Below are 20,097 nucleotides of genomic sequence, written 5' to 3' on the forward strand. Positions count from 1 at the left end.
CACGAGTTCACGCTATACAATTTCATTCACAAACAGTGTACGTAAAGACAAATTGCAGGTTTCCCTCTCGAACACATGCCACTCCCAATTAATTCCGCCGCTACGTAGTTGATCCTCGTTTTTACTTGCAGATACTGAGATATTTGATCGCATACTTTTCCACTTCTATCATCCCTTAAATCTTTTTCAATCGAATATTAGACGGAGACTAATATTTATATAATAATAATATTTTATTAGAATAATAGTATTTTATTATTATTTTATTATAATATTTTAATATTTTAATAATAATATTATATTGTTTTATTAATATTACAAATTTTTGTAATTTTCTTCCAATTGGAAAATCTGTTTTTAAAATATTATAAAAATATTTAGAAAATTTAAATACTACTTGCAAAAATTTGTTATTGTAGAAAAGTATAGGCAGGTTGGGTCATTTGGTCAATAAATGCGTTTCCGTATAAAAGAATTCAAAGAATGGATGCAGGTTTTAGATCTGTTAAGATCTATAGATGAAGTCAAGAGAGGTCTGAGGGACGATATTACCTGAGGTCAGGTAAATTCCTTCTGTTTACATTCGTTCTCTGCAACTTTTTTTTCGAAGGACAGGAAAACGAATCTTAAAAATGAAACACAATAAAGCTATAAATAAATTTTATATTATACGAAATGCAATATATTAAAATAATTAATAAGTTATTTTTTAAAAAATTCCACTCCCTTGACACGTATGAAGGATGTATGGTTTAAAAAGAATGATCTTTAGGTACAGTGGCTCGTGAAAGTATTCTCACACTTTTTATGAACATATTACATGTTATACGAACCATTTAAAAATTTCATTAGCGTTGTAATGGTAATAGCACTCAACTATCGTGATTATATTGTTCAAATTTGAAATGATTCTAAAAACGTATACGGAAGTTGCAAGATATTTGACAGCATATATTTCGTAGAGGTTACAAAAGTATTTAAGCAAATAGTTATTTAAAGTATTAGTAAATCACAGACCTTAGTGAGACCATTTTTTATGTTTATTACATGCTTAAGGTGACTATTCTTATTCATCTTACAATTTTTATATTTATTTTCAGATTGGATTCAAATTTTGTCAATATGATCATGGGAGTCTTACCTCATTACAGTGTTCAGGAAATTTCAAAATGTTTTATATAACACGTACAATATAAGCATCAAAGTTTTCTGTGGCAAGTGTACGAATATTTGTTGCATTCCACTGTATGCATAGAGGAAATCGATCGTTTAAGTCGACTGCTAATCGATTATTTCCAATGATCGCCTTTTACGCCGTATTTAATATCCATGTCACAGCGTTCACAGGTATTCGCTAGTTAAATCCTATCTTAGTGGAGGATTTGTCACACGTGGTCCTTAGAGCCCTTTCACGCGCATGCGCGGTGACATCAGTCTCGAGCCCCTGTAATCGGCGCGTGTACACGCTTCGAAGTTAGTCGTTCGCTGACCGCGGCCGCGTTGATGTTGCGCGTGGGAGCCATGAACTGAACCCGAGAGTAGCTCGTGCTCTTTTCGCGTTCTTTTTTTTTCTTTTCCTTCGTCTTCCTTCCTGTACCAAGGGACCGTATTTGCTTTTCGTCTCGAGAAGAGCACGCACGCGCAACAGATAGTTTCTACAACATCTGCTAACAAGTGTATTTTACAATCAACGTTTCTTAACCCTCAGAAAGGAACTTACAAAATTATCGCAAGTTCTGCGTTTCGAACATTCTTCGTTATCTCGTACAAAACACGTTCTTCTCCCACTATTCACATTGTTTTGTATATTTCCTGATTTAAAGTGTATTTAATAAAGTACAGTTTCGACTCGAGTCGAACGGTGTAACATTGTAAGAATCTTGGTGCCGGCAGAACAGTGGAGACAAAAATTGTGAGAAGTGTGCGGTGAGCAGGACTGTGCGATGGCAGTGGCTGCGGGGCCACGCCGGCCACGCACGCTCCTCTTCGGTGGTAAATATTCTTCCGGGAATACTTTTGGGACGAAGAACCTGTGGTCGGTCCTCGATGGGCTTCCACTGATCTTAGTCTTAGTCGGTGTCGCACAGGTTGCCGCCCTCAGGATGGGTAAGTGAATCTCCATTTCTTGGATGGTTACTTCACATTATTTACTTCTAGGGAAAAAACTGCTCGCGATGGTATCCCAATTAACACGTTCAATGTGGGGAAGTATTTTTACAATTACTATCTTTCAGAATGATGACCAGAAAAGATATTTTTTAGTTAGTTCTACTTAAAAAGTGGCTAGAACACATTAGATTTAGATTGTTGAGAAATACCTAAGAAAAGATGATATCGATATATGTGTCGACATCGTATTGAACATGTTAATTTCTTGCCTCGCAGTTTCATGACATAATAGCAGTGTCTCAGCATCACAGATTAGATTCATCTGGTCAACTTTGTAGACAATTCCAATAAATTCGAGTGAGAGATATAATGAAACGACGTGAATGCTATATTATTCTCGTAAGATTTTCTATCTAAGCCACGTGTCTCACCCAGTGGGACCCATATTATAAACCCATATTATAAATACAGCTCGAATGGAGAGCTCAATGGAGAATATGAGGCGCACACGACATTAAATCTGTTAAATAAACGTTAATCTATTATAGTCTGCAAAATAGTATCAGTTTCGAAATTTTGTAACATTATATATAGGAAAGTTGTCTTGGGTCGTAATCATAATCCGTGCCGTGATTGTCATTTAATATTATAAGGCAAGGGGTAAAATTCGTTCAATTTTTATACGAAATTGCACAGCAACCTGTTTGCGATCACGAGCGTCTGCGCATACATACCGCGCATAGATCGATGTTTTTCGATATGAATCCTTGCGACTTCGAAAGGAACCGTTAAAACGTTCGATGACAGCTATCGAGTTTCCACGCATGTAGTTATACTATTTTCAGAATAGTAGAATGATTATTGAATAGCAGCTTATTTTAGTCTTGAATTTAGCCTAATGAAATGATTTTTGTTTGGTCTTATGAATCTTGTTTTTATTTCTTCTTTTTTATCTTATTGAACGTTGCATGATAACAATTGCGTGCACAAAAAGCGCAAATAGCTAACCTATCAACTATTATCGTTTATTACCATTCTGCGAAGTTTCATGTTTAATTATCAATTCTACAAAGTCAAATATACGTACACACTCTCGTTGGCCTTTGTTCCGTTGGATGAATGAAGATTTGTTTGCTTTGATGCGCAAGAAATAATTGAATCCCTTCTTTTTTTTCTCTCGTATGTGGTTTAATTTATATCTCTCTGTCGCATGGTTTTATGGTTGAATATCTTAGAAGTTTCTTAGAACCACATAGTTGATACGCAATCGATTAATTGAATCTCTAGTTTTCTTTTAACATAACCCAGGTTAATAAATCTTTTAGGATGATAAAAGTTAGATAAATTTCATGGATTAAAAAAATTGTCAACAATGTGAATGATTTAGATAAGAGATAACATTTCAGAAAATGGTGTGTAAATACAATGTAATATTTTGCAAAAATTAAATATTGTGGTGTGATGTGTATATTTCAATTTATCGTGGCTCCCGCAAAGTGTGCAAAATATAGAGGATTCGCGTGGCAATCAACATGTTAAAATAATCTCGTTCTCTTTTCATATGTGTATGAAAAATATCCCGAAGGATGACAAACAATTGATAATGCGAGAAAAGAGCTGATTACTGTGAATGAGGATGCTAAAAAAATTATAGGGTGACGCAACCGCTGATGACCTCAAAATTACTTTTATGACCCCTTTCAAGGCCATTATTACTCTCGATATTGAAACGTCTTTTAATTTTCGAGAAACGTGTATTTATTTATTGTTTGTGCTTTAATTAATTAATTAACAACAAATCTACTTAAATACAATTGTACAGAAAGAAGTTTTTTAGATTGTTCAAACAACCTATTTTCATCTTATGCATATTCTTTTATAATTTTTGAATTTCTGGTTTTAAATGGAGTTGGTTGGTTGCAGCGGCGTGAAATTTTAGAAATGGTTAGAGTGGCCATTCTCGATCTAATTCTGGTTCTGTTACAAATGCTATACCGTCGAGATTGCGGTCGTTTTTGCATCGAGGCATCTCCGGCCACTGCTTTCTCTGCTCCCCGCTAGGTGTACGACTTATCGCATGTGCTTTTCCTCGGGCGTCCGACTTTTTAAAAATCCCACCTCGCATGAGAATGCAGTTAACGAATCGAGTTGAATTTACCGTTAACCCCGTTGCTGCCGCGACTTTTGTTCAATGTAACGCGATTCTAATCCCTAAACTGCGAAAAGTCACTGGAATTTCGAAATCACTGAAACCATCGAATCTTCGTTTATTAAATATGATTCGGAGAATTATAAAGGCAAAACTAAGAATTTGCAAAGTAAAGGTATTTTAATCTTCAGAGAAGAGTTAGTTACTGGAATTTTGAAATCACTGAAACCATCGAACCTTCTTTCGAATCTTCACTTGCTGAATACAGTTCGAAAAACTATATAAATCAAAATAGAAATTCAAGGGACAGGCAAATTAAGGATACTCAAATTCATGTTTTGTCACATAACCTCAACTTGTACATTTTATTGTACGAATGAAAAAAAATATCTGGACATGTTTTTTTATATCTAGAGTGAATTTATGATCAAATTAAGACGCTCCTTTACGAGGAAGCAGAGAAAAAAGCGCTTGTATTTTGGATACAAAAACAAAGAACTTTTCGCGTTTTATTGCGCGCGGATATGGAATGATATATATATATATATATATATATATATACATATATATGAGAGGAAAAGGAAGAAGATAAATAATGACCTCGAGATTCGAAGGTAGTTTTCTGTGAAAGGTAAAATGTACAAGTTGACCTTTCCGGGTAGCAGAAGTTAAATTTAGCAGTATTGCCGGTCCTGTTTCTGTCCAAGCACAATGCGATTAATAAAAGTGCAGCAGAACAACTCAATCGTTAAAAATTATGAAAATTTTTATTATGAGATGTACAAAACAGATTTTTTATGTGCACAGCGCATACGCATATTTATGCTTGGTCAACGAAAAATGACAGTTATTCGGCACAAGTTGTTACACCATCTGGTCACATGAAACTCGAAGAAAATGCAAACGGATGTAAAACAGGCAAATATTTGTAATGCGGTTTTATTTTTCTTAACAAACATTGCTTATGAATATTAAAATGTCTTATCAGCTGAGAAATAACATGTTTTGCAATACACAATTGCTCGGGAAAGTAATTTGCGCAATTGCAAAATTTCTTTATAAATATATCATCCGTATTATACAATACATTTTGAAATTTCATTAGCGTTCTACTGAGATATGATCATCATGATTATATTGGTAAAATTTACAAATATATGTATGTACACGAAGTTACAAGATATCGACCCAAATAATATAGGAGGATCAAATTAGTTTCTAAAATTCAATAACATGGAATATTTGAAAAAAGATGAGCAAAGACAAGTAGATAAATATGTAGTACGTAACACTCGTAATATGGCGCTAGTGTCGTCACACATGAAGGTTTTCTATGGAGAGCATTTGTATACTTCCCTAAGCCACTGTATGCGTGAAATCTTAAACGAGGAGTGGGTCGTCCGCCAAACTGTCTTGGACGTTTCGACGCGTTTTCTTATCCTCTAATCCGTCCGGAAGGCAACGAACACAGTCCGATGATCGTTGCCGCAAACGAAATAAACACAGATGAATGCTGTGTGGCCACGCAATCTTTACGAAACCGGTTCCACTTGTAGCCTTAGTTTGCGTGTAAACTGATCGTGATTTTTTTGAGAACCGAACGACGTGCTAGTTCTACACAAGCTCCTCCGTTTCTATTCGACGATTTCACGTGAAATTTTTTCACCAAACCGTAAAATATAGCTGTATGATTTCAACAGACAAATTGAGATTATTATAAATTAGTAATTACTTATTTCAAACGACAACGGAAAGATCTCGAGATTTTGAAATGCTATTCTACCGGTGAGGTTTTTCTTCCTTTTTGGATTTTTCTTTCCTTCCTTGGATTGATTATATCTAATTAGATTTTATTAAGTACTCACTTGAACGATCGAATGATCGATACGATCGAGGGCTACCGTGACGCGCTGCATCTAATGCGCCATTCGCACAGGTCCAAGTTTTGTTGAGAGAGAAAAACCGGTTTTTCGAACTCGTAGTAAACACGACGAAGGAGAATGCTCCGAATTCTCGAGGACTCCCATACCTTGGGCTTCTTCTAAGCTTTGTTTTATAATGTTTCACGAAAATTTTCCTTCTTAGCAGAGTTATACTCTAAAATCTCGTAATTGACCGCCATCTTGGTCCATCTCCATTTGGTGTCGCTATACATCGCTGTTAGTAAATTGAACTACTTTGCAAATGTACAACGAAAGTTATCATTATTGCTAGATCTTTATTTTATTTTCATTAAATTTGTTAACAATAATAAAGCTGGCTTTACATTAGTCCAGTCGCTGGATCAAACGATTATATTTCAGTTGATTGACTAGAAATCGATCAATGTTTACATTCTTGAAGTGTTAAATTAGATACATTACTACACTTCAGCCAGTACTGGATCTCTATATGTTTCCAGTAATGCTGGGGATGAACAGTCGATTGGAAACTTTCAATACAGTCGTTGGACTGGATTGTTCACTGGAATGACGGTACTGTACTGAAATGAAAATACTGTCCACGTTATTCTTGTTACGATTCGATGCTGGATTGGATCACTGGACTGGAAAGTTACTGAACCAATGTAATCTCAGTTTAATTAAGTACAAGGCTCTATATGCATAAGAACCCTGTAGAAATATTCTATGTAGAGTCAAGGACAAAACATAAGTGGATAGATAGTGGAAGTATGAATGAACTTTAATCGAACTAGTACTAATATTATATATTTAAGTTTTATTTATTATATTATAATACATACATTATTTAGTAAAAAATCGCAATTAATATTTATGTGAACAAGCTGTATTTAATGAAACTTCATTGAGACTTACATTCTTTTTTTCCTTTTATACTTATTTTTATTTATGGTAAATGATAAGACGAAGTACGAACTTGTAAATTGGTATAATATTCGTTCGGTTCGTTAGATTTCTTCTAGGAAAAAAAAATCCTTCTCTGTTGCTTCTGCAAATGAGCAAAAAAAGTATCGGTCTACATACATATGTAGATCTACCGCGGCTACCGGAACCGATAACACATTGGTGCGAATCGTGGATTTAAATGCCCCAGCCTTGAGAGGTTAAACGTCAATTTCGAATAAATGATAAATGATAAATCGGCTGAGGTCAGTTGAAAACCTTTGTAGCCAGATAATTGAATTTAAAGATCAATGAAAAGTGTATCACTACATTAGAACGTCTTAATCGTACACTTGTCTAACATATTTCTATAGGTTAAATCGTTAGTTTAATTAAAACTTTCTTTTATGGCTTTTGAAATTAAATTCCAATTATAAAGAAACGTGATGTATGCATGGGATTGTGTTTTGTATTCCAGAAGATCAGTGAACTATCCAAAGACCCGAAAATATGAAAAAAGATCCGTATAGTCGTGTATCTGAGTAACTCGATCCCGTTTTGTATGATCGCCATATTGTATTTCAACACGCACCACGAAACGAACGTATATATCTTTCCGTGTTCTGGGAAGCGAATTAACGGTAGCTGGATCAACAGATTTTTCAACTGAAATTTTAATAACACTTTAAAAGATGAAGTCTAGCGACTATAATATATCTAATTAAAATTTTGGTATTTTCGTATCCAATTTTGGTAACTGCAACACCGTGAAATATATAAATAATATATATAATAAAATTTTCAAAAAAATTGCACATTATTCAATTTCAGCAATTAGACCACCGCCAAATAGAGTTTATAATTGGTATGTTTCACGACTATTAATCAAGATTATTATTGACAAGGTTTATTTTTTATTTCTAGACAACGGAATACTTTTTTAAAATCTTAATGACCAGATATACATATCACCCTGACATATTGAACTTAAAATAGTGTTATTCTCTCGTTTACGTCAATTACATTGAAATTTTACAATGCAATATTATTTACTAGATAAGCATTAGACAAGCGTCTATTAATATAGTGATTTTGCGTTGTATCACCAAGAGAGAATAAATACGTAAGTACGTTTTATCTTCCTAGAAAATGCGCCAATCGTATTCCAGTAACGTAATGACTGTGACACATAAGCATTTCCAAACAAGAATTGAACTCGTCCCCAACAGACGAAACGCAATGCGTTTAATATCATCTTCATTATAAAAGTAATAGATGAGACACGATGCATGTGACTTCAGTTTCGTTAAAAATATAATAGATGAAACGCGATGCGTTTAATTTTGTTTTCATAATGAAAATAATGATCAAAATTAAATACATTTTTCTTCATTCATATACTATCGTACAAAGATTAAGATTAAAGCGAGGTATGTATCTACAACAGAGGAGGAACTTTCTCCTTCTTTGGAAGAAGAAGGAAGGAATTAGAGCTTACAAACTCAGACAACTCTCGAGTGCAAGGTGCTTGGGTTTCATCGACCCACTGATTCGTGCTACTTCTTTTTCTCGTGCTAATAACTGCACGCGCATCGTGCACGAGCATCTACCAGCCTGGATAACAATAAAATACGAATAGCACGCAATACCAGTTAATAAATCACTGGCTAAGAAACATCCTTCATTAATGTAAAATACTCTTATTTAAATTATGTTTAATTAGACCAATAGAAATCTTTAATTAGCCTTTCAAATAATTCCTTTTTCAGAATCAGACCAAACGAGTGCTTTTTGTTCTAGATACCTTTTATTTTTGCTGCAAAATAAACTGGCATTTTCTAATCAAATAATTCAGCCGAGGTTCTTCAGCGATCGTGAATTTAATGATTTTCCATCGATGTACCGCTATCCTCTTGTGTATTCAGGAAACATCGTTTCCTTTGACCTCAAAGAAAAAAACGAAGCGCGTCTAAGTTGGGACGCTAGTACATTTAGATTAGTGAAAATATTTTTTAGAAATCCCTAGAAAGGATTTTGTGATACTTCCTTCTTCTGTTTTATTTTTAATAACCTTCAGTTATACGTATATATTCGCGTATAGGTTGTGTCACATATAAACGACTACTTGATTGAATAGATGTTTGAAGCTACTACAATCAGTTCATTCTTCAATATATACTTAAACTATATGCATACGATTTCTATGTCGTAAAAGCCGTTACTACCAGTCGTAGTCATAAAGTATCGGTAACTGTCGATAGCCGGTTAATAATAATCGTAACAGTGAGCATTATATGAATCTAGGTTTTAATAATATTCGTCCGAGTCATTAATCAAGTTTTGCACATATTCACATACATAAATATACAAATATTACTTTTTATAAAAAATGTAATAAAAAATTCAATTATTCTTTTGGAAGCTTGACTTCTTTATGATTAGACAAAAGTATTAGGTATAGGGAATATAAGAAATTATGGATACATAGAATATGTAAGTAACAAAAATATAACATGTATAGGGAATATTTATTTTAGATACTGTACAGGTATGTTGGTAATATCATATATTCTACGTATTCATAATTGTTTGTATTTTCTATATTTATTATTTCTACCTAAATTTCTCAGAGAGTAATTTCTAAATACTACTAAATACTGCCCTATTTTTCTAGGGACCTTTATTAGGGAAATTAATTGTATAGTGAATTGTAAAATTGTAAATGACGATTGGTAAAAGTGGGTGCGAAATTTAACTGTGGCATAGCACGCTCCTCTAATATTTAATGCATAGACGTTGCTACTAGTAGTATAGATGTATATGTGTATATGGCATGTGCGAAGCCATAACGATTATATTTGCTTTAGCGTTTTTTTTTTCGAGCCTTTCCAGTTCACGGTCGATGGACTGTGTGAACTTGTGACAGGTTCTTCGTATTAAAGCGGATCAAGTTTAACATTTTCGAGAGAATTTATAAAGACCGCAATTATTGTTCATTATGAAAAAGTCGGCTCTGTTTAAGTCTCGTATTTTTACCAACAATAAAACGCTTAAATCGGTATATGGCTATGCTCTCAGCCGTGTAAAGTGTGCCATTGCGAATTACTCTCCACTCTGGGTAAAAACTAAGAGTTCGAGAAATTTATTCAGTGAAATGGTGTTGTTTAGTATCTCCGTACCCATAAAAAATTGATTCTACCCCAGAGTCACTTCTTGTAAGATTTTTACATTTTAGGAGCTGTTTTATTGAAATCACGTAAATTTACGGAAGCCAATAATCTTTCAAGTATAACATTCTCAAAAATGGAGGCCCATATGAAATGTTTTTCAAATAAAACTTAGTTTCTTTAAAACATCATATATCTCATCAAAATAAAATCCACATGATTCAATGTACTTTCCCAATGAATTATTTCACTTAATTCTTCTAGATTTATGAAAATTGCCATTTCTAAAATCCAACAATATTTAATGAAATTATTATTATTAAATTTAAAACAATTTGCTTTTAACCCCCTTTATCTATCAGTGGTAATCTTTTCAAATTTAAAACAATAACAAAATTTGGATATTTTTATTATAAAACCTATGACCCAATAACATTGTTAATTAATACAATTTATGAACACAAATGTCGTATCAAGTGTCTTTATTTTCAATGTATGTAACAATTGATTAGAGCACAATATTGACGATACTGCCCCATCAAATTAAAAATTCTGAGCATTGAAGTTTTATATGAATTAATCTAACCTATTTGTGTGTAATATTTAGATATAATTTAGATGGAATAAAGTCTCGTTATGGAGGACTGTCGCGGTGATTTCGTGGCAACTCGCGCAGGAAATGTTTCGTAGCGAAGCTGTCGTAGGCGAAATATCCTGGCCGATACCTACGGAGCCGAGCCAGGTTGGCAGGTTTGAGGCTGGCAGGTAAAGTCGGTAGGCGGATCGAGGTTCATTGACCTCGGCCTAGCGGCCGACCGGATAGCGGGACCATGCCTCCCCGATTCTACGTTCTCCTTCTGCCTTCTCTACACCTTCCTTCCTTTCCTTCTCTTTCTCTCCGTCTTTGTTTCTTTGTTTCTATGTCCCTGGTGCACGGTTCGCGTGTTGCGATATCGGCCTCGCGATTGCCGGTCTTTCGGAAACCGGTGAGAGAGGTTAACTCTCGTAAGACGATCTCCGACGATGTTTTTGTGTCTCATAAGAAACTCGTCATGGTATATAATTGAAACCACTGCACAGATGATCCCACGTGAAATAGCGAGACGAATTTGTGGAACGAAGTTTTTTCCTCGGCAACGCGTTTTCGAATAGACGGCATTTAAAAATTCAGGCTATGTGCGCGTACAGTCGATTATTGATCACCAGCCGCGCATCGCGCGCCCATTTCGAAACATAATTTCCGCGGGAACGATAAATTAAAAGAAAAATTGTATTCTACACCTATGATCGATATTTTTTTACATAGCTACGTTACTTGGAATGATAATACTTACGTACTTCGATATTTATGGGCATACGGTAATTAAGCAGAACGTTCAATTACAGTAAATGCATTCTTATCTGAACGAGTAACCGATCAATTAAAGCCAAGCTAAATGATAAATCGGTGATTAGTGCATGTTATATATAATTGATGGATAGGTTATGCGCGCGATAAGTAAGTAAATACAAGGTTGAATGAACGATTGAATAAGTGCACAGACAAAGAGGATAAAAGTACAGGAGATCCCATTGATTCGTCCACAGGTCGATCGCGTGGGAAACTGCAACTTTCACCCATGGGATTATGAGAGAGCTCGGATCTAGCGATTCTGGAGTGCCGTTGACTGAATTGCAATTCTTAATGTCAGCATGCAAAGCTAGTATGCCTCGACCAGTTGATTTATCTATTATTTTCTCTTTATGTCAATTTTCAGTATACTATTGTATATATATATATATATGTATTGCATACAACGCATACATGCGATTATTCTTGGAACACTTGAGTGTTTATCCTCATCGTCCGCTAATTGAACTCAACTTTGACGATTTAATAACCGCCACGATTCAATTTCATTCGTTAACCTAGCCCCACACGGTATAACAGTTGCGTGAAAAGGATAAAATAGGAAGAAACGATAGTACGTGAAAAGGTGACAAAGTCGATAATGTAGAATAGCTTCGGATATCTCCGTTTGGCGCGCCTTGTGTTTCGTTTTGTACTCTGAGCCGAACTTTCACGATAATGGCGACTGTCATGGAAGAATTATCCTAAAATTTATCTTTTTTCTGGCCTTGCTGAAAAGAAAATAGCTCGTGATCGTTATTATATTTATCTACGAAAATGATGACTTTAAAAGCTGTAGACTGAAAAATCGTACAGTAAAAAGGGACAGGGGTAGCTATCATAGAACTTAACCAGAGTCATCGTAAATGTGAATTGTGGCGGACGACCTGGAAACCTTTAGGAAGGCGCATCGAGCCACGATCGAAGAATATCAACGAGAAAGAATGCGAATGCCGGGCCTCGCGTTGTCTATTCAAGATTCTTGGCTTTTCTTTCCTCGACCCTAGAGACTCCATTGGATCACTCCTCCTTTCTAATTTACGAGTAACCATGTTTTTCAAAAGTCTACTGCAATCGCATATTCTACTACAGTACTCTGTAATATAATACCAATGTATATATGTTGTATAATTACAGAAAAGTATTACAATATATATTACTATATTACATTAAAAATATTTACATTGGTATCATCACAGGTTTCAATATATTGACTATAATAATGCTGCTATACTAACTTAACACTAACATTACCAGGTCAAATGAACGGTTTCAAAATTTAATTTGAAATTGTACATTCATTATTATTTCTTTTGTTCATCTAACTTTATATATATATATAATATAATACACTATAATACAATACTATAGTATATACCAGCATATTGCATTTGAAGTATTTATACTATTTTATTATATCATAATTTTAATGAATGATAAGCTACTGATGAATAGACGAACAGAAATGATTAGTGAAAACCTAACCCCAATCTTATTAGTTTATTAGAAAGAAATTGATTTAATCGTATCAGGCTAGAGAATAGGTTGCATTGTGCAGTTTATATTTTAGCGAGGAGAAACGCGCGGTGCACATCGAAGGCTGACGATGTCGGCTTTATAAAGCGGAATCGGCTCTAACGAAAGGAAGTGCACCGCGGTGCGCTATGATGGTTGAAATTGGAACGGGCATACAATAAACCCTCATTGCTTGAAACAAAGCCATCTCGAGAGTTTGTCCGTGTTCTTTTTTATCCACAACGATTATTATCGATAATACAGAACCCCTTATGCAACCACTGCAACTGAAATAATAGAAATCATTCACGTAATGCTGTATGCTGTTCAATAATATCTTAGAACTAATTATGGAACTTATTAATAATTTACAGAATTAATAAAAAAAAAATAAGTTTAACCCTTAACTGGTATCATTGGGTCAGTGGAGACTATAGCAATCTAAGATTAGATTATTTATTTTGGGGAATTTTTGATTTAATTTAACTTCATTTAATTTAATATACAATAAAATTAAATAATTTAGATTCTGACGACCTGACATAAGTTATCATAGTTGTCTATAACCTAATGATACTGTTCGAAGGCAAACAAAAATTTAAGTAGTTTAATGGTATAAATAACGTGATAAAAGGAATTAGAAAAATATTGTGTCTTTGTAGGATCTTTATTGGGAAATTTTCATTAAGGTTAGGTTATGCTGATGAATAGACGTTGGTCTAGTATTACAAGCCGAAAGTTCTGAGTGAATTGAGCAAGTCGGATCAACGAACGATGGCGACTGGTAGGCAATCGAGACGCACGTAAATAGGTGTGCCATTCAACCGTTCGACTCATACCTACTGTACTTGTAGTACGTGTCTACAAGGCCACGGAGAGACGAATGTTCGATTAATACCGCGGGTGAAGGGAGCTTCTTTAAGCACCGTTCACAATATTCTATTTGCTACGCGACCACTTTTCAACCCCTCGGGTCATTTCTTATATTTATTATCCACTTTAACCTATACACTTGAGAAAGAAACGAGTTGTAAATAGATGGTTGATTATGAGGCATTTATATGTTTTTGCGAACATAACTAAAGAAATGGAATTTAAATAGAAGTTTACTTCGTTTACCAAGTATTGTAATAAATACTCTACTTTGGATAGCATACATATTTTGACGCCTTTGAATTTCCCATGAATGTATGAAAATCCGTAACGTAGTTATAAATATCACAAAATATTTATCATCTCTTGCGTATTAACCTCAAAAATAATTAAGTACAGAGTTTCAATTTTTGACTGTTCTTTCAATCGTGTAAAAATTAAAAATCCCTACTGTAGATAAATAGATTTCACATAGGACGACACCTATGTAAAAACCCATGAAGTTCGACAAAATTGTTTGTCGCCCTCATAAGGGAATGCTTTATTTAAAATGATTAAAATTGTGGATTTTCATGGATTTATGGGAAATTTTAAGATGCAGAAATGCACATAGTACATACAGTATAAGTACTCACTGTAATATGTAGTGGGCGAAACAAATTTTTGTATAAACATCATTTTTTTTTATTACGTACAAAAATATAAATTTGCATAAAGCACCGGCTCCCTAGAAACAACAATCGAGTTGAATAAGTTACTTTGAATATAGTGAATTTAATTAATCTAGGGAAAGTAATTCTCTCCATAGATACCTGAAAGTTTCGAAAACAGCGCCAAATACAGGCGCGACGTACGAAAGTATTGAGTCAAGTAAGAACTATTGTTTCGTTTTTATCTTTGTTTCTTTCGAGGTAAAAAGGTTAGCGATAGTTTTATAAAAGGATCGCATGATCATAAACGCTACGGGTAGTGGGAAAAACAAATTTAATGCCATTTAAAGGCATGCTTTCTATGAAACCTTATAAAATGTCCATTTACTAAATATTACTTAAAGTACAGTATCAAAATACCTTCAAGAGAAAAGATAAACTCTAACTCCTAACTCTATCCTAAAATACATATAAATTAAATTTGGTTTAACTTCTAGGGGAAAAATTTGTATTACTTAACCTATACAATGTCATGTGTCAAGTTAATTTTTTATGTACATATAAAATTCCATTGTAGATTTAAAATATTTTTTCAACTCATTGTATAAATTAAAAATAATTAAAAGTAGTGATTAATATTCATTACTTCAATCTGCATAAAAATTTACGATTCGGTCCGATAAACACCGCATGCTTTGAACTTAATCGTAAAGTTTAAATGACAATTGCGAACCTTCTGTGTTTAGTGACCTTTTTCAATAGAATGATTTAGGGTATTTGAAGAAAACACAGAATACTTGTAAAACGTTTTAGGTATTTGACAAAGAATATCAATCGTGTAACAGATGGAAATTGAAGATTGAGTAACCAATTTATCTCTTAAATAATTTTGAACACGTAATCTTATTAGTATCGACGCTGAGGGCGATTGCATCAGTGGAGAAGACAGTGCAGCGTGGCATGGAATTAAGGTTGAACGTTCGCACCTTGTTTCAATATTCGATATATGTATATATATTTCGGGTCATCGTTCTCTTTCTTTCTTTGTTTGGTCATGAGGAATCTAGATTGGACGACATAACCGGGACAAGGCTGTATTTATCGGTCATCCGTTATATGACACGTCAAGATTCTTTGATTCCGTCGTAGACGCAAATTACCGGCTATTAAGCCGGCATTATGTTCCACCTTTTTTTACAGTCGATGTCTCGCGAGCTCTTTTCACGGCTGAAGTCACGAAAAAATAGCGGAGAGCTGACTTGAAACAATAAAAGATATTACATTTGGTACCCATTGTATAATAATAACCTCGATTATTTATTACGAATTTAAATAACTCATAATATGGCGCTTACATTATGAAAAAAAGATTTAAAAAGAACTTTCGTCGCACGAATATCATGTTTTTGGTATGTATACTATAGTTTTGGTAAGACTTTAAATATTGGACTCGTTCATATTAGGAAGGAAGAATGCAACTGGCCAGCAACAAGTCTCCATGTGAGCAATTAAAGATTAAGACAGATTCCTGACACCAACTTCGCCATGTTAAAAAAAGTAGATCATGACCGGAGTTACTTCTGCCTTAATTTAATTACCACACCATAGATGTACTTGTACGTGTCTTAGAAATAAAACCATGGAAGCTACATATATTGTAATTGTAAACCGTCTTAATAGCGCTTCTATAGATCGTACTCGCAATGTTACAAGATTAGCCCTGAGTAATTAGACGCCTGGCTATATGTGTTCACATCAGACAGCCGGTGAAAGTGATTTCTAATCATTGAGACGTGTAAAAGTCAGACGTGTAAAAACAGTCTACTTTACGACTGTAGCATTGGTACAATGAATGCTTTATGTGTCCAGCTGACCGCTCTAGCATGGACTCTGATAAACATAAAATCTCATTTGTGCCAGACAATTGAATAATTGTTCCCTCGAGGACGACTAACCGATGAGCTTGACAATTACGGGATACCTTGATTGAATTTATCTATTTTCACGCAGGTCGTAAACACAGAACCATGGAATCTCGGATAGGAAGGAAAGAAATATTAGAAAAGTTATTAGATACTTCAAATCTACTGTGAAAGCGGAATTATATAGAATAATAATGATTAATAGGATAATAAGGAATTATATAGGGAAAAATTTGGAAATGTAAGAAAAGCTGCTAGATACTTACAATTTTCTTTAAAAACATAATTATCGAATTTTGATCCATGGATGATGGCTTTTATCCTTCTAATTTTAGTCAACTTTGAAAATGATGATCTCAGGGTTCTAATTTTCGAAAATTTGTTGGTAATTTTCTCAATAGAAGTCTACCGAGGCTCTTGGTTAGAGAAGGTCGCGAGAGGATCGTACAAAAAAGATCGTGGCGTGGAACGAAGGTAGGCGAGTGCAGTTCTCTGGGCTTCCTCCCCTCCTCGACTCTCCTCCACGATTCCTGATCGAGTCTCGCTGAGTCTGGCCGAGTCTACCGACGTGCTGTCGGTACCAGGGCGCACCGCCTGGTACGAGCGGTGCACTGCTCCCCCTCCAGCCCGTCACCCCCTTAGCTATGCTTGTCTTAGTTCGATCCATTGCTCTTCTCCGTCACTCCTGTTACTGATACAGCACACCTCTGTTCATGATGTACGCCGACAGAGATGAGAAAATTCGCAACCTGCGCGAGAACACAGAAAAGCGGACTGTTGCCATCGCCTTTCAATCGACTTGTTAAAAGATATCTTATAGTGCATATTTAAAATAGTTAGAGGATAGATACGAGTCTGTAATATAATTGAATTAGATTGGATTCGGTTTATGGGACTTATGTTTTAGTTATGTCAAGGAATTTTTATTTTTATAATATTGAAATAGAGATGAAATGGAGCGTAATGAATAGGATTTAAAAATACATTTCTTTTCTTTTGAAGTACCATAAATGTAGAGTCACATTTGAGTAATGATTACAAACGAAATAAATTGAATTTGGTATAAGTACAGTCGTGAATGTAGAGTAATTATGAAGTTGGAATAGGTCAGTAATACGATATGGTCATAAATCTTTGCATAGTAGGATCATGGATATATGAAAGTACACATTAATTGCATCAACGTATGAAAATAAAAAGTAAGATGAGGTGATGTACATATCCCATATCTTGTAAACTTGTTAGGGATTTAATTACTTCTATGTTTGTTTAACAACGTTTTATTCCATGTTTAGCAACATTTCTCACGAATCGAAGGTTTTATTTGTCGAAACTACAAGCATTCGCTGGAAATTCCAGGAAAACTTACTTAATATTTATAAAAACACGATTGCTATATGAAACGTGCCGTTCTTAGTTCCGCAAAGCATCGTATATCTTCCCGCCAAGAACACGTTCTCGCTGTTTTCGTGACGAGGAATAATAAAACTCTTCCGAATCAGATATGGCCGCGAAATGAAAACATTGATACTTTTTATCTCATATTTCTATCTGCCGGTTTTAGACTTCCTATCGTGTGACTTATAAATATCGCTTCTTAAAATTGCTATTAATCTTATTGGACTCATTTCTCGGTCAATGACACTGTGTCGTAGTACAGTCACTAAATCTTAACCTTAATTAGTACAGGAGTTCCAAAAAAATTTTTCTATATGGCGACGTGTCCTTGTAATTTTGTGACAGTAAGAGCCAATATTATTGAGCATACGTCATCGAACGAGAAAGGCTAAGCATCCTGTTGATGTTATCCTTGAAAGGATGCACATATACGGCAGGTAGGTACGTGCTAGATAACCGATTCCAGCTAGATTCCGTTGAGATTCTATCTGTTCGGTGCCAGTCGGTACCGTTCTATCTCCCATCCATGGACGATACTCTTTCTGTTTCTTCGTGTTGCCTTTTTCGTTACCCCACGCCATAAAAATTCTTCGATTAATTAGTTCAATTGAAATTTAGCCCCGTAACGAATTCTTGATATATTCTATTTTGGACTAGTAATTTTTTTTAGTTATTGTTGGTATTTTATTTGAAATCCAATGGAAGGATATTTGGATTATCCTGGAATTGAACTTCATAAAGTATATGTATAGAATTTTGTGAAATAAAATTTGATTTTTATAACATTTTTCCAGAATGCTACAGTTTCAAGCAGGAATTCTATAGAATAAACTTATTACCCTTTTTAAATTTATTTTGCATGGTAACTTTTTTGTTTGTTATTAACGCGTTGTGTATTTAAAAAATATTGCCTTTTATGAATATCAAAGAAGCTTAAAGTGGAGGATAAAAAGAAAGTAAGATACATGAATTAGATAACGTCGCAGCAATTCGTCGTGAAAATATCTTATGTTAAAATTTTGTAATTTGCGCCCTCGTAATTGCGCTCGTAATTATAATGGCGCGCACGCACGCAATATGCATTGGGAACGGGGCTTGTTCTCATGTGTTGAGAAGCCCGTCTCGTTTGTTCCACAAATTTCATAGAAAGTCAACCGTTTGAATGAAAAAAATTCGAAATCGTTGCGTTGCTCTATCCCCACTGCTCTTTAGTTTAAAGAAAAGTTAGTAGCAAGCGCTTAATTGGTGTTCTGACATACTCTACTGCGATCCATTTAAACAAAATCCCTCATCAGCGATATCTTAAACGATGTTAAATCAAGTTAATCACACCTGTCATCTCGTACATTAATATTTCACACAGTAAATCAACTTTCATCGCTTTAAGAACTTTCCTAGTGATATTCACTAGATTTGTACAGTAAACTAGAAATTTTTCAAAAAAGACATTAGATATCTATCCTACATTGTTGTTCAATTATATCTATCCTACATTCATTTAATTTCGTATTTATACAATTATATTTAGTTCATAAAATTTTAAAATGTCTATTATGATTGTGTTTTACTATTTCAAATTAACGAGAATATTAGACAGCTTCATTGATAAAATTATATCTTTACAAAATTACGTTTACAAAATTTGTCAACTTCTTGGTTATGTTTTTGGTTATTTCTAGTGAAAGAGAGCATGTACTCTAATTTATGATATTATGTTAGATTACTTCCTTCACTTCGTGCGGAATACATTCATTACGAAGTATAATTACATAGTATCAAACGCCTTTTATTTCGTTCAGAATCTAGATCCATAGTTCATATCTTATCTATGAATCTATGGAAACAGGTTTGTCCAGGAATCGAACGCTATAATTTTGATCATCCTGTTCTCGCGGGACGAAATGCGAAAGAGAAAAGGAATCTTTCGATTCCTCGAAAGGGACTCGTTTTGTTCGCGCGGGAATTTCGATATATCTCGAGATGGAGCTGCCAGCATCTATTGAACCTTTCACCCATCACGCCACTGATACATCATGTTATTAAGTCATGAGTATTCCTATTTTGTTATAATTCGTTACTTT

At 34.4% G+C, this 20,097-nt stretch overlaps 1 protein-coding gene across 1 annotated transcript in view; it reads left to right on the plus strand.

Annotated features, from left to right (window-relative positions):
• The first annotated feature begins 1,468 nt into the window (after positions 1 to 1,468).
• LOC117242508 (low-density lipoprotein receptor-related protein 2) overlaps positions 1,469 to 20,097 on the plus strand; it is a 38,820-nt gene continuing 20,191 nt past the window's right edge. Inside the window, exon 1 of the mRNA XM_033509235.1 lies at positions 1,469 to 2,106. Within this exon, the coding sequence (XP_033365126.1) occupies positions 1,944 to 2,106 (163 nt within the window). The 5' untranslated portion in view covers positions 1,469 to 1,943. The remainder of the gene's footprint in view (positions 2,107 to 20,097) is intronic.

The sequence above is a fragment of the Bombus vosnesenskii genome, unplaced genomic scaffold (genome assembly GCF_011952255.1).
Source record: "Bombus vosnesenskii isolate JDL3184/JDL3185 unplaced genomic scaffold, Bvos_JDL3184-5_v1.1 scf7180000016274, whole genome shotgun sequence".
Lineage (NCBI taxonomy): Eukaryota > Metazoa > Arthropoda > Insecta > Hymenoptera > Apidae > Bombus > Bombus vosnesenskii.